Source organism: Rhinopithecus roxellana, chromosome 9, assembly GCF_007565055.1.
Source record: "Rhinopithecus roxellana isolate Shanxi Qingling chromosome 9, ASM756505v1, whole genome shotgun sequence".
Classification (NCBI taxonomy): Eukaryota; Metazoa; Chordata; class Mammalia; order Primates; family Cercopithecidae; genus Rhinopithecus; species Rhinopithecus roxellana.
The window spans coordinates 101,914,075-101,926,448 of NC_044557.1; the positions used below are offsets into that span (position 1 = coordinate 101,914,075).

The 12,374-nt window shown below is 43.5% G+C and overlaps 1 protein-coding gene across 10 annotated transcripts in view; it reads left to right on the plus strand.

The window, feature by feature from the left end:
* Nucleotides 1–12,374, plus strand: part of TATDN1 (TatD DNase domain containing 1) — a 50,823-nt gene that overhangs the window by 5,406 nt on the left and 33,043 nt on the right. For 6 of the 10 annotated variants that reach the window (XM_030937551.1, XM_010363900.2, XM_030937553.1 and 3 more), the window contains exons 2-3: nt 11,161–11,226; nt 11,976–12,025. In XM_030937551.1, coding sequence (XP_030793411.1) covers nt 11,161–11,226; nt 11,976–12,025 — 116 coding nt within the window. Of the gene's footprint in view, nt 1–3,244; nt 3,264–11,160; nt 11,227–11,975; nt 12,026–12,374 lie in introns of those variants that run through there. The other 4 variants (XM_030937556.1, XM_030937557.1, XM_030937552.1 and 1 more) reach the window with 3 other exon arrangements.

Consider the following 12,374-nt stretch of genomic DNA (forward strand, 5'->3'; position numbering starts at 1 on the left):
TTCACCATGACAGCTGACCAGTTTCACCAGGCATTCCTTCCTGTACTGAGGGCAGTCACCACCCCCTCAGCCCTCATCAAGGCTACCAAAAAATTACTCCTGAGATTCCCCTTTCATTGTATATGTTTCTTATTCGATTTAGGCGCTTTGCACCTGTCCCCTCACTCAGCATCTTTAAGCCAGTTGATTGACCTCCTATGAGATACTTTTCTCCTCCTCTTCTAACCTAACCATAATTTACTGTAACCTCCTTAATGTAACTACCATTTTTCTTTTTTTTTTCTTTTTTTTTTTTTTTTTGAGAAAGAGTCTCACTCTGTCACGCAGGCTGGAGTGCAGTGGCATCATCTTGGCTCACTGCAAGCTCCACCTTCCGGGTTCACGCCATTCTCCTGAGTAGCTGGGACTACAGGCACCCACCACCATGCCCGGATAATTGTTTGTATTTTTAGTAGAGACGAGGTTTCACCGTGTTGCCAGGATGGTCTTGATTGCCTGACCTCATGATCCGCCAGCCTCAACCTCCCAAAGTGCTGGGATTAAGGCGTGCACCACCGCGCCTGACCCCGTTTTGCCTTTAAGAGGAGATTTGTGCACCCAAAGACTGCGTTGTCTTTACAAACACCCTTCTCTCACCTATATAGACTTAAGGGAGACCCCCTTACCCACTGATGGATCCTTTCTGAAAAATTCTGCTGGCTTCCATTGTGCAGCCTATGTGGTGGTCTCTGATGGGAACCATTGAATCAGGCCCCCAGCCACCTGCCCGATCTGCTCAACAAGCAGAATTAGCATCCCCTCACTTGGGCCTGCCTCTGGCCAGGGATGAAATGGCTAATATTTATACAGACAGCTTGTATGTCTTTGGAGTTGCCCATGATTTTGGCATGCTCTAGAAACAAAGAGCATTTTTTTACTTCCTCTGGACAACCTTTTAAGAACAAAGACTGCCGGCCGGGCGCGGTGGCTCAAGCCTGTAATCCCAGCACTTTGGGAGGCCGAGACGGGTGGATCATGAGGTCAGGAGTTCGAGACCATCCTGGCTAACATGTTGAAACCCCGTCTCTACTAAAAATACAAAAAACTAGCCGGGCGAGGTGGCAGGCGCCTGTAGTCCCCGCTACTCCGGAGGCTGAGGCAGGAGAATGGCGTAAACCCGGGAGGCGGAGCTTGCAGTGAGCTGAGATCCGGCCACTGCACTCCAGCCTGGGCGACAGAGCAAGACTCCGTCTCAAAAAAAAAAAAAAAAAAAAAAAAAAGAACAAAGACTAGGCCGGGTGCAGTGGCTCACGCCTGTAATACTAGCACTTTGGGAGGCTGAGGCAGGTAGATTACTTGAGGTCAGGAGTTCGAGACCAGCCTGACCAAGTTTAAGGGACTTTCACCTGTGGAGACATGGTGAAGCCTCGTCTCTATAAAAAACACAAAAATTAGCCAGATGTGGCGGCACGCACCTGTGAGCCCAACTACGAGGGAGGCTGAGGCAGGAGAATCACTTGAGCCTGGGAGGTGGAGGTTGCGTTGAGCTGAGATCGCACCACTGCACTCCAGCCTGGGCGACAGAGTGAGACTCTGTCTCAGAAAAAAAACAAAAACAAAGACTGTTTTGTTTCTCTTAGATGCCATTCAGGCTCATTGAGCCCTAACCGTTATCATCGTCCAGGGACGTTTCTCTGACAAGACAGAAGACAGTGAAGGCAACCTCCTAGTGGATGCCGCAGCTAAAGCTGCCACCCTGCAAGTGGCTCCTTGCCAAGTTACATGTATTCAACCCACTTCTCCTCCTCCTCCCCTTGCTCTTCTTCCTTGCCCTCCTCCCCATCTGAAGACCTTTGCAGACTCATTTTCACAAGACAGTCTTGGAGTCTGGAAGAGGGAAATGGATTAAACAAAATTGCACTTCCAGTCCCCAGACAAAATTACAGGAAGGTCCAAATGGACATCCAGTCCTACCCAGCACCCTGCAAAGACAAACAACCTTTATATGTAATCTAATCCATTGGAATCCAGACAAAATGATTCAGCAGGGTAGACAGTGCTACTTTTGGTGACTCTCTCCAGCTCTTGCCCCTCAGCTAGATAAACTTTGCAATATCTACCCTCAGTATAACCCAGGTGAACTCCTGAGGCTCACTCCAGGACAATTTCCTCTCCCCCTAGGGTTCCTTAACCATGTGACGACTTGATTTCATTTAGTTGCCACCGTCCCACAGATTAAATTTTATTCTTCTAATGGTTGATGTATTTTCATTGAGGTAAGTCTTCCACCTGTAAACAAGCAACAGCCATGGTGGTGGCCGAAATGCTGCTTGAGAAAAAGCATTCCTCTCTGAGGTGTTCCCACTGAATTCCACAGCGATAGAGGCACTCATTTTACTTGCCAAATACTAGAACAAGTTTTTTAAATGTGCCCTTTTACAGCACTTTCACTGTGCCTACTCCCCCCAGTCCTCTGGGCTAATTGAACAATCTAATGGGATCATTGAAAACCAGCTGGCAAAAGTTACACAAACTTAACCTTTCCTGGCCTAAAGCTCTCCCATTAGCGTTACTGATTCTGCAGTCCACTCCCACCAGTAAATGTCAGCTCTCCCCTTTTGAAATTGTACTGATTGGTCTGTGCACTTAGACCAGGAAATAGTTTCTCCTGCCCAATTACAGGAGGGAACTTTAGGCTTATTGCCAGGGGCTTGTTAAAGCTATAAAAAATTCTACAACTGCAGGTTGTAGAATCTTTTTACAGCTTCCCCGACAGGCCATAAACTCCAGTATTACTACCTCCAGCTTGGTGATGACAAGTAGTAGAAGAGACATCAGTTAAAATACTTCCTCCAGCCTACTGGATGGGTGCTATTAATTAATCCTTGTGCTGCTAAGTTACAGAGACCTGACTCCTAGTCACACATGTCTTATCTGAAAACAACCCCTGCTGAAACTTGGAAGTTGGTGCCGGTCTCTACGCGAGACTTCAGTTAACCAAAGCCTATCTCTAGACCCAGAAAAAGGCAATAGTCCACATAAACTGCTTTTGTGAGACCCAGGGCCAGGACTGTATTCAAATACACTGGGTCTCACTTAATAATTTGCCTCTATCTAAACTAATAGAATTTGTTCCATGCCTTCCTACTCGGTAACTTCAATGTTTAGTTAGCTACCTGTATGCTTCCTCTTCCTGTCTTTATCAGAACTGAGCAGGGCTTGTGACCCCCACTCCTGAGGACGTCATTGTTCTGTTCCTGTAGTGAAGTATTCTCTTACTTAAGGTCAGTCCCTAAAGTTTGTCAGATAATCCCCTTGGATTTCTGTGGGATTTATGGTTTTTCCCTTGGTTCAGTTTTCTGAATTGTTAAATGGCTGTTCCCTCCGTTCCTTTTACTCTTATACACATACTGTCCCCTTTCCCCCTCTGTCTTGTCTCACTGCAGAGAATGGCATGATAACACTTAGTTAAGCTGTCCCAAATGTTGCTAGTAGAAGGAAACTTGTTGGATTGCTGGATTTGCCAACAGTTTCCCTGATCCATTCATGATAGATATGTGCCATTGGTAATATCTGTCACTGACTTCTCAGATGTCCCTAATGTCACCCCTTTCCCAGACCAACCCCTTTCCCTGTTGACTTTCCAGGTCCAATTGCTTCAAAGCCCAGATATTGTCACCCCTTGTTTTGATTTGTCCTGTGTTTTTAACATTGGAGACCCATTCTTTACCATGGGACCTTCTTTGTTGTTGTTGTTGTTCTTTGGCTTTTTTGTTTTTTGGGGTTTTTTGAGACTGAGTCTTGCTCTGTTACCCAGGCTGAAGTGCAGTGGTGAGATCTGAGCGCACGGTAACCTCCGCCTCCTGGGTTCAAGCAACTCTCCTGCCTCAGCGTCCCAAGAGCTGGGATTACAGGCACCTGCCACCATGCCCGGCTAATTTTTATATTTTTAGTAGAGACTGGATTTCACCATGTTGGCCAGGCTGATCTTAAACTCCTGACCTCAAGTGATCCACCTGCCTCGGCCTCCCAGAGTGCTGGGATTACGGGCGTGAGCCACCTCACCCGGCCTACCAGGGGACCTTCTTGACCTAAGAACTACTGGATAGACAAGTGTCATCTACATCAGATAAATAAAGTTAAAAATGTATCCCTACAGTGCCCACAATATTTACATTTAAAATAAGTGAGTGGATTCTGGAAAGCTTGCAAGAGAAATGGCCCATGGTTCAGTTTGGTGATGTCAGCGCTCCTCATGAATGCATCTGCTAATTAAGACACCCTCAGGAGTATCACTTGTGCCCCCCATTCAGGCTCTGTGTTTGTATGTGGCATAGGGTCTGATCCACCTGCACAGCTTTGGGCACACTGTTGCCTTGACAGCCTACAGTTAGAAGGTTCCTGCTTGCTGGGATATTTTGTAACCCCCATATCCTTCCACAAACTTACAGAAGGACCCCCTTTCTCTCCACTATTAAACTAAAAGGTCTGTATTCGCAGGGTATGAAGATGATACAGATCAAAGCATCCTGGGAATATTAATTCCAAGTGTTGGGATTTATGTCAATAAGGATATTACTTGAAAAGTCTCTGCCACTGTTAGTCAGATTGTTGCAGGACTTAGGGGGATGAGAGAGACCTCGGGTTGAAACAGGAGAATCTTTTATTGAGTGCACTCAGGCCCAGCAGACTCATGTCCAAAGACTGAGCCCAGAACAAAGCCAGCACTTGACTTTTAATACACACGTCACAAAAGGAGGTGAGCTAGCTTGAAGCAAGCTTACAGTGGTGTGAAAGCAAGGGTACAGAGGCAGGACAAACTCAGGATTGCTCATGACCGTTGCCAAGCAACCCAGACGTCCATTATCTAGGTTTGCCTAGGCACAGGCTTATCCCATAACCTTCACTTTGGTGCCCAGGCAGCTGTAGTTCAGGCCTACTCAGGCTTCTCATGACCTTTGTATACTTCTCAGATACAACAAAATACTTGAAGTTACTAGTTACAGAGAACAAGAATCTATAAACTCATACCATAAAACAAAGGAAAATTTGTTTTTCTTCTCCCTATGTTGAGGGAGTGCTGGGAGAGTCTCCAGAGCACATTAGATAATATCAAGACTTTTCCTGGGTCTGGGATGTGCCTGTTGCTGCCTCTGGGACAAGTCAGCCTAGTACAGGAAAACTTATTTCTCTCTCTTTTTAATTTTATTTTTCTTTAATTTCCCACCTCAAGATAGCTGCAGATGCTGCAAAAAGCCTTGTAGCTCAACAAAAATCCCTAAACTCCTTGGCTCAAGTAGTATTAGATAATAAAATTGCTGCAGATTTTCTCCTAGCCAAACAAGGAGTTGTTTGGTCCATACCTCCTGTTACATGAGTACTTCAGGTGAAATAGAAACTGTTAGAAGCCAGGCACGGTGGCTCACGCCTGTAATCCCAGCACTTTGGGAGGCCAAGGCAGACGGATCATAAGGTCAGAAGATCAAGACCATCCTGGCTAACATGGTGAAACCCTGTCTCTACTAAAAGTACAACAAATTAGCCGGGCATGGTGACAGGCGCCTGTAGTCTAAGCTACTCAGGAGGATGGTGTGAACCCGGGAGGCGAAGCTGGCAGTGAACCAAGATGACGCCTCTGCACTCCAGTCTGGGCAACAGAGTGAGACACCGTCTCAAAAACAAAAAAAAAAAAGACGCTTAGAGAAAGACTATCCAAACAAGCTTAAATGGTTACAAGAGGTATGAACTACTAATCCTCTCAACGATCTATTTAGTTGGCTTCCAACTGGCCTGGGAAATCCCTTTCAAGCTGCTGTCTAAGTGTTTGTCATATTCATAGTCTCCATCATACTTTCTTAACATTCAAATTACTTATGGTAGGACTGCAAGAAGTCCCTGGTTAAAACCAGAATTATGATGGTTCAGTGCATAGAACTTACAGGCAAGTTAATTCTGTAGCCATTCCTTTTGGCTCTTGTATCTCTTATACCTTATGGGTTAATGACTACCTGCCATCTCTCTATTCCTGCCTGATCTAGGATGTCCAATTGGCTATCCTAGGGAATGGGTGGATCTGGGACAGGTAGCCACACCAGCCTGGCAATGACGTGGGACAAAATAAAGATTTGGCTGTTGGTGCTGCCTGCAGCAGATCGTGGCTACAATGGGGAAACATGAAATAAAAATAAAATTCTAAGCACCCCCCTGCCCCACCGACTGACTGAATGGACACCGCCTTGGCCAAGGAGACCCCAGAAAAACTCTGAAATCTAAGTTTTCCAGCCATGATGAGATGAGAGGTTGGTTACACCTCAGTACACCCCATTCCTCACTAACTGATACCAGACTTTGTTTGTAAGCGTTAAATAGATACCAGCCCTGGAACGGAAACAAGACTCACTCCTCTCCTTGACTTCAGCCAACCACCTGACACCACAGCCAGACTCTCCTCCTTTTTTGTGCTTTTGACATGACAGCTGACCAGTTGCACTGCGCATTCCTTCCTGACAAATGACCAGCAGTCACAGACTAGTTCTGGCTGGTTTACTCAGGCTGTGCACCTTTTGACATATGAAGCTTAATTTTACTGCATTTTAATGTTAAGTCTCCAACCCAAGAGAACATGGGGTTTGTGTAACATGTATGTTTGCTTATCATACATGCGTAAGTCCACCTTTCATGAATATGCATAGCTCCTTCTATAACCTGTTAAATATGTACGTTAGCCAGCCCAGTTAGTGTAAAACTCCTGTTCCCCACTTCTTCCCTTGAAATGGTTGCTTTTGTTCCCAGCCAAAGGCTCTGCTTCCCACCCTGCAGGTTGCACCTCAATATAAGAAATAAAGTTCTTCTCTAATGTATAGATCTCATGATTTTAAGTCAACACCCTACAGAAAGTCCTATCTCCTGGCTTTGTGTGTTAGCTGAATAGTAGTGTCATTGAGCTTGTTCTCTAATCCCCTGTATTTGCTATAAACTCAGGGTTATATCTAAAGACTAGCAATATCTAAAAAAAAAAACAAATTATGCCCTATTTGCTGTCCCTTTGTATCCCTAGATCATAGGTGACAGTGATGTGACACGATTCAGTGAGCCCAAACACTGAGGCTTCAACTTAAGAGTTGTCGTTTTCTCCTGGTTACAAACAGTGCCGTTTTCTACTCTCACTTTGTTGTGAAAACTAAAAGTCAATATTTGAAGAACTCTTAAATAATAAAGTAGGTGCTGCTTTTCAAGCCAGCTATTTGAAGAAAGTTAATGAAAAAGAAACATTACTGATCTCTATAGGGGACATGCTACCGAATGTATGAATCCTTCACTTTTCTCCCCTAATCGGAAGTAGTAATTTTCCACTTTGCCTTGTTTTTCTTCCTGTCATTCCCTCCCACCCATATCTCTTGCTTACTTAACTTTTCAAGCTACTTACTATCTTTAGCTAGATCTGGCTAGACATCGGTTTTCATACAGTATTTGTCTACTTTGTTTGAGTTTACATGCCAATAAGCATACGTCTAATAGAGACTTTTAATTTTTTTTTTTTGAGACAGAGTCTTGCTCTGTCGCCCAGGCTGGAGTGCAGTGACGCAATCTCGGCTCACTGCAACCTCCGCCTCCTGGGTTCACGCCATTCTGCCTCAGTCTCCCGAGTAGCTGGGACTACAGGCGCTCGCCACTATGCCTGGCTAATTTTTTGTATTCTTTAGTAGACACGGGTTTTCACTGTGTTGGCTAGGATGGTCTCAATCTCCTGACCTCATAATCCGCCCACCTCAGCCTCCTGAAGTGCTGGGATTACAGGCGTGGGCTACCGTCCCAGCCAGAGACTTTTAATTTAAAATATACTATTGTTAACCTCAAATAACCAAAAAGGTCAGAATCTAGTTTACAGAGTTTATTCAAGCACAACAGTTGAGGACTGCAGTGCAGGACACACTTCCAAGATGCCTTGGGGACTGCTCCAGAGAACAAAAGAGAGGCTCAGGTTTTTAAAGGACAAATCAAAAGGGCGGGGGGGCGCGGTTACAAAAATTGTTAATCAGGGATTCTCATTGGTTTACAGAGATAACATTGGTTAGTGATTGGCTATGTATTGTTGAACTATAGGGTGTATGGCATTTTAGGGCCACTTGGCGTCAGTCTAGAGCCCACATAGCAATTGGCTTCAGGAAGTAATTACTCAGCTCAAAGGGGAGTGAGCATGGATTGCTGTGAACATTTTAAATGCCTTTCTGGGCCTGATAATTTAAAGGTGCTTGCATTTCTCAGATATAAGGTTTTTGTTCTCACTATCCCTTAACATAGATAAGAACGTTTTGAACAAGTTAAATAGGATTTTGAGTGGCTTTATTTTAGTGATTACATCATGAGTCTTAATGTTCAAAACATATTGACTCACATTTGGCTATTTGATAATGCATTCTTGGATCGGGAGTCTTAACCACTATGGCAGTATGGCTAAAGCTGATTCAAATTCCATTTGTTGTTGGCATGTTACAGTGTTTGTAATAACACTGTTCCCAATAATTACATGTTAATAGGAGTTTTAATTTGCAAAATGCTTTCATATTCGTTTTTGGACTTGAGCCACATTTTGTTGCTGGAAGGAAAAAGTTTATGTCCATCCTACTAGTGAGAAAACTGAGGCTCAGAAAGACTCACTTATTTGTTGCGGGTGAGCTGTGACTATCTGGGCCAGCAGTGCGAGGCTACAAGAATTTATCAAGACTGGCCGGGCACAGTGCCTCATGCCTGTAATCCCAGCAGTTTGGGAGGCCAAGGCGGGGGGAGCTCCTGAGGTCAGGATTTCGAGACCAGCCTGTCCAGCATGGTGAAACCCCGTCTCTACTAAAAATACAAAAAATTAGCTGGGTGTGGTGGTGGGCGCCTATAATCCCAGCTACTTGGGAGGCTGAGACAGGAGAATTGCGTGAACCTGGGAGGCGGAGGTTGCAGTGAGCCGAGATTGTGCCACTGCACTGTAGCCTGGGCAATAGAGTGAGACTGTGTCTCAAAAAGAAAAAAAAAAAGATTATGATGATCCCAAAGTGTGGAAGGATGGTGGGTGGTCAGCTGCGATTACCGCTGTCCACATCTGCGTGGCCTTTAAGCGCTTCTCACTGCACTTGGGTCAAGGGACTTTCGAAGGAGTTTGCCTGCATTTCTGACTGCCCAGATAAACCCAGAGACTATTCTGGGATGTAGGACCTGCTTCCCTCTTCAGCCAGGAGCTATAGACCTTTCTCATCCCTCATTTCCCCCATCCCAAATCTCAAATCCCCAAGCAGAATATCCTATCACTCTGGCCTGCCTTCAGCAGAAATCCGTCAAGTTGAGTAAACCCAGAATCTTCCCTCACCTTTGATATTTCCTCTTAGTAATTTTTCATCTGTTGATCCCCATTCTACTTGGTGGCAATAAATCCTCACTTGTCCTTGTATTCAAAATTGAGCCCAGTCCCTCCCGCTTCCGCAAAAGCTTCCCTGCCATCAGTAGTCTCTCTTGAATAAAGGCTTCCTCATAGTCTTTGACAAATGTTATGAATAATTGTTTGTTTAACACTGCACAAAGGGGAAATGGTCTAGAAGAGATACAGACCATTTCTGTTTTCCTAATAATCAGTGATGATCGATGACCCTAGACTAAACCTCTGCGAAGGATTATTTTAGGCAGAAAGGCCTCTCCTCTCTTCCCTGGGTTTCCTTTCTCAGTCTGACCCTTTTATCTAATTTCCTTTCCTTACTTATAAAAAAACTAGATAGTAATTCTCCTGATTGGGCCATTCCACCAAACTCCTACAGTGTGTATAGTATTAGATGATGTTTGTATGTTAATAGCCCTTTTAAAGGGTACCACATCCCACCCATCTTTGTTGACATGTTGGCACTCAAATACCTTTGTCGTTTTCTGCATTTTACTTTTTCCCCTATTGTTTCAAATGCCTGGAATACCCTCTTCACTGTCTCTTAAATTCTCTAAACTCCCATTCACTTTCAAGGTGTGTCTTATTGGTGGAGCAGACATTCCTGGGGACCAGCTTGGCAGAAATTAAAATGAGAACATACCAAGAAGCTGAAACCTCGCAAAAATAATGTAGGGAGTCTGTTGGTAATCAGCTGCCTACCACCACCGCACATTTTGAGATTCTGCTCCTGCTAAAAGCTAAATGATATGTATTTTCAATAACGGGGGCATTTTTCTTCTTGCCTGTGATCAATCACAGTTTTGACTTCATATCTTGTTCTTCCCCATGTTCCCTTATATTCTGCAGCAGGACAGAGCTTCCTGTTGCATCCAGTATTTTAAAAACAAGTGTCTGTACCATAGCTGAGTCTGGCATCTTCTGACCCCTCCCTTCCTGACACTGTCTTCCCTCAGTATCGGCAGGAGATTGGTTCCAGGACCTCCTGCAGATACCAAAACCCTCGGATGTTCAAGTCCCTTACATAAAATGGCATGGTGTTTGCCTATAACCTATGCATATCCTCATGTATGCTTTAAATCGTGTCTAGATTACTTAAAATACCTAATTTGAGGTAAATGCTATGTAAATGGTTTTTATACCTTACTGTACTTTTATTTATATATTTTTTATTGTTGTATTTTTTTTTTATTTTCTAATATTTTCAATTGACCTGTGGTTGGCTGAATCTGCAGCTCCAGATCCCAGAGATATGGAGGGCCAATTGTTCTTCTCTCCAGCAGCTGCAACAGCCTGTAGCTCTTTACAAGCACTGTGCTTTTTCCCATCCTGAGGGCTTTGCTCCCACTGCTTCCTCTGTCTGCAGTTACCTCTATTCCACTGGAAAACAGCCACTCATCCTTTAAGATGCAGTTCAATGATTACTTCTTTCTGGAAGCCTCTTCTGACCCAGCCACCAGACTAGGTTGGGTGTTCCTCTTCTGTGTCCCATAGTACCCGTGTTTACTTCTAATATTTCATAATTGTGTGATAATGGAGCTGCCTTACCAATTCTGCAGTGAGTTTCTTGAAAGCAGGAATTATATCCTATTCATCTTTGTATCCCATGTTTCTAGCACAGTAGTTGACAAGTGGTAGCACTTGGATATTGTTTGAGTAGATGAGTGTGTGAACAAAAAGTTTAGTAACAGAAGCTTTTAATATTTAAGTAGAAGTTTCAACTAGAGACTCAATAATTGATCAGTGATTTTTGCTTTCTACAGATATTGGTATCAACTTGACTGACCCTATGTTCAGAGGAATTTATAGGGGGGTTCAAAAGCATCAAGGTAAGTATTTCCTTTATTAAGGCAAATAGTTTCTCTATGAAGACAAATTTTCTGCCTCGGGAGATCTTGAAAAGCATAATCCAAGCTGGGCCTTGTGACTCACACCTGTAATCCCACCACTTTGGGAGTCTGAGGCGGGAGGGTTGCCTGAGCACAGGAGTTCAAGACCAGCCTGGGCAACATAATCCACTCTTAAAGTTGAAATAATAAAGAACTCATGGCTGAGCGCGGTGGCTCACGCCTGTAATCCCAACATTTTGGGAGGCCGAGGCAAGCAGATCACCTGAGGTCAGGAGTTCGAGACCAGCCTGGCCAACATGGTGAAACCCCATCTCTACTAAAAATACAAAAAAATTAGCCAGGTGTGCTGGCAACACCTGTAATCCCAGCTACTTGGGAGGCTGAGGCATGAGAATCGCTTGAACCCAGCTGGGAGAGGTTGTAGTGAGCCGAGACTGCACCATTGCACTCCAGCCTGGGCAACAAGAATGAAACTCCGTCTCAAAAAAAAAAAAAAAAAAAAAAAAGGACTCACTATGCATTTTGGATAAAACTGTAAACAAAGTGAAACACATTTATTGATAAACCATGATCATGAACATTTATAATGAAGTTTAATTAAGGTTTTTTTACCTATAGAAGTTTATAATTTCAAATATCAAACTTCAAATAGCCATTTGCACAAAAGCTAAAAAAAAGTCAAATTTTTGTCTGCCAGGTTTTCTTAATGCAGAGTTTATCTTTTACAGATGACTTACAGGATGTAATAGGGAGAGCTGTCGAGATTGGTGTTAAAAAGGTAACATCTGTTTTGTTATTCTTGAGAATTTTAAATTTATATTTTAACTAAATTTTAGTTAAAATTTTGCAGAGTAGAAGGGAACAAGCCAATGCCACACTTGGAGTACAAATTGTCTACTTGTGATATTAGAAAGTTAATTGAAACAAAATATCCAAATATTCTGTTCATAGCAATTTAAGTTACACAAATCTCATATATAGTTCTTATACATGATAAATGGCAAAACCTCTTTGAAAAAATTTTTTTTAAACCTATGTGAATTACCAGGCTTCTAAAGAGGCAACTTTTAATCAATTTTATAATATAATTTAGCATTTGTCAGAATTAAGCAATAATCAAAAAGACA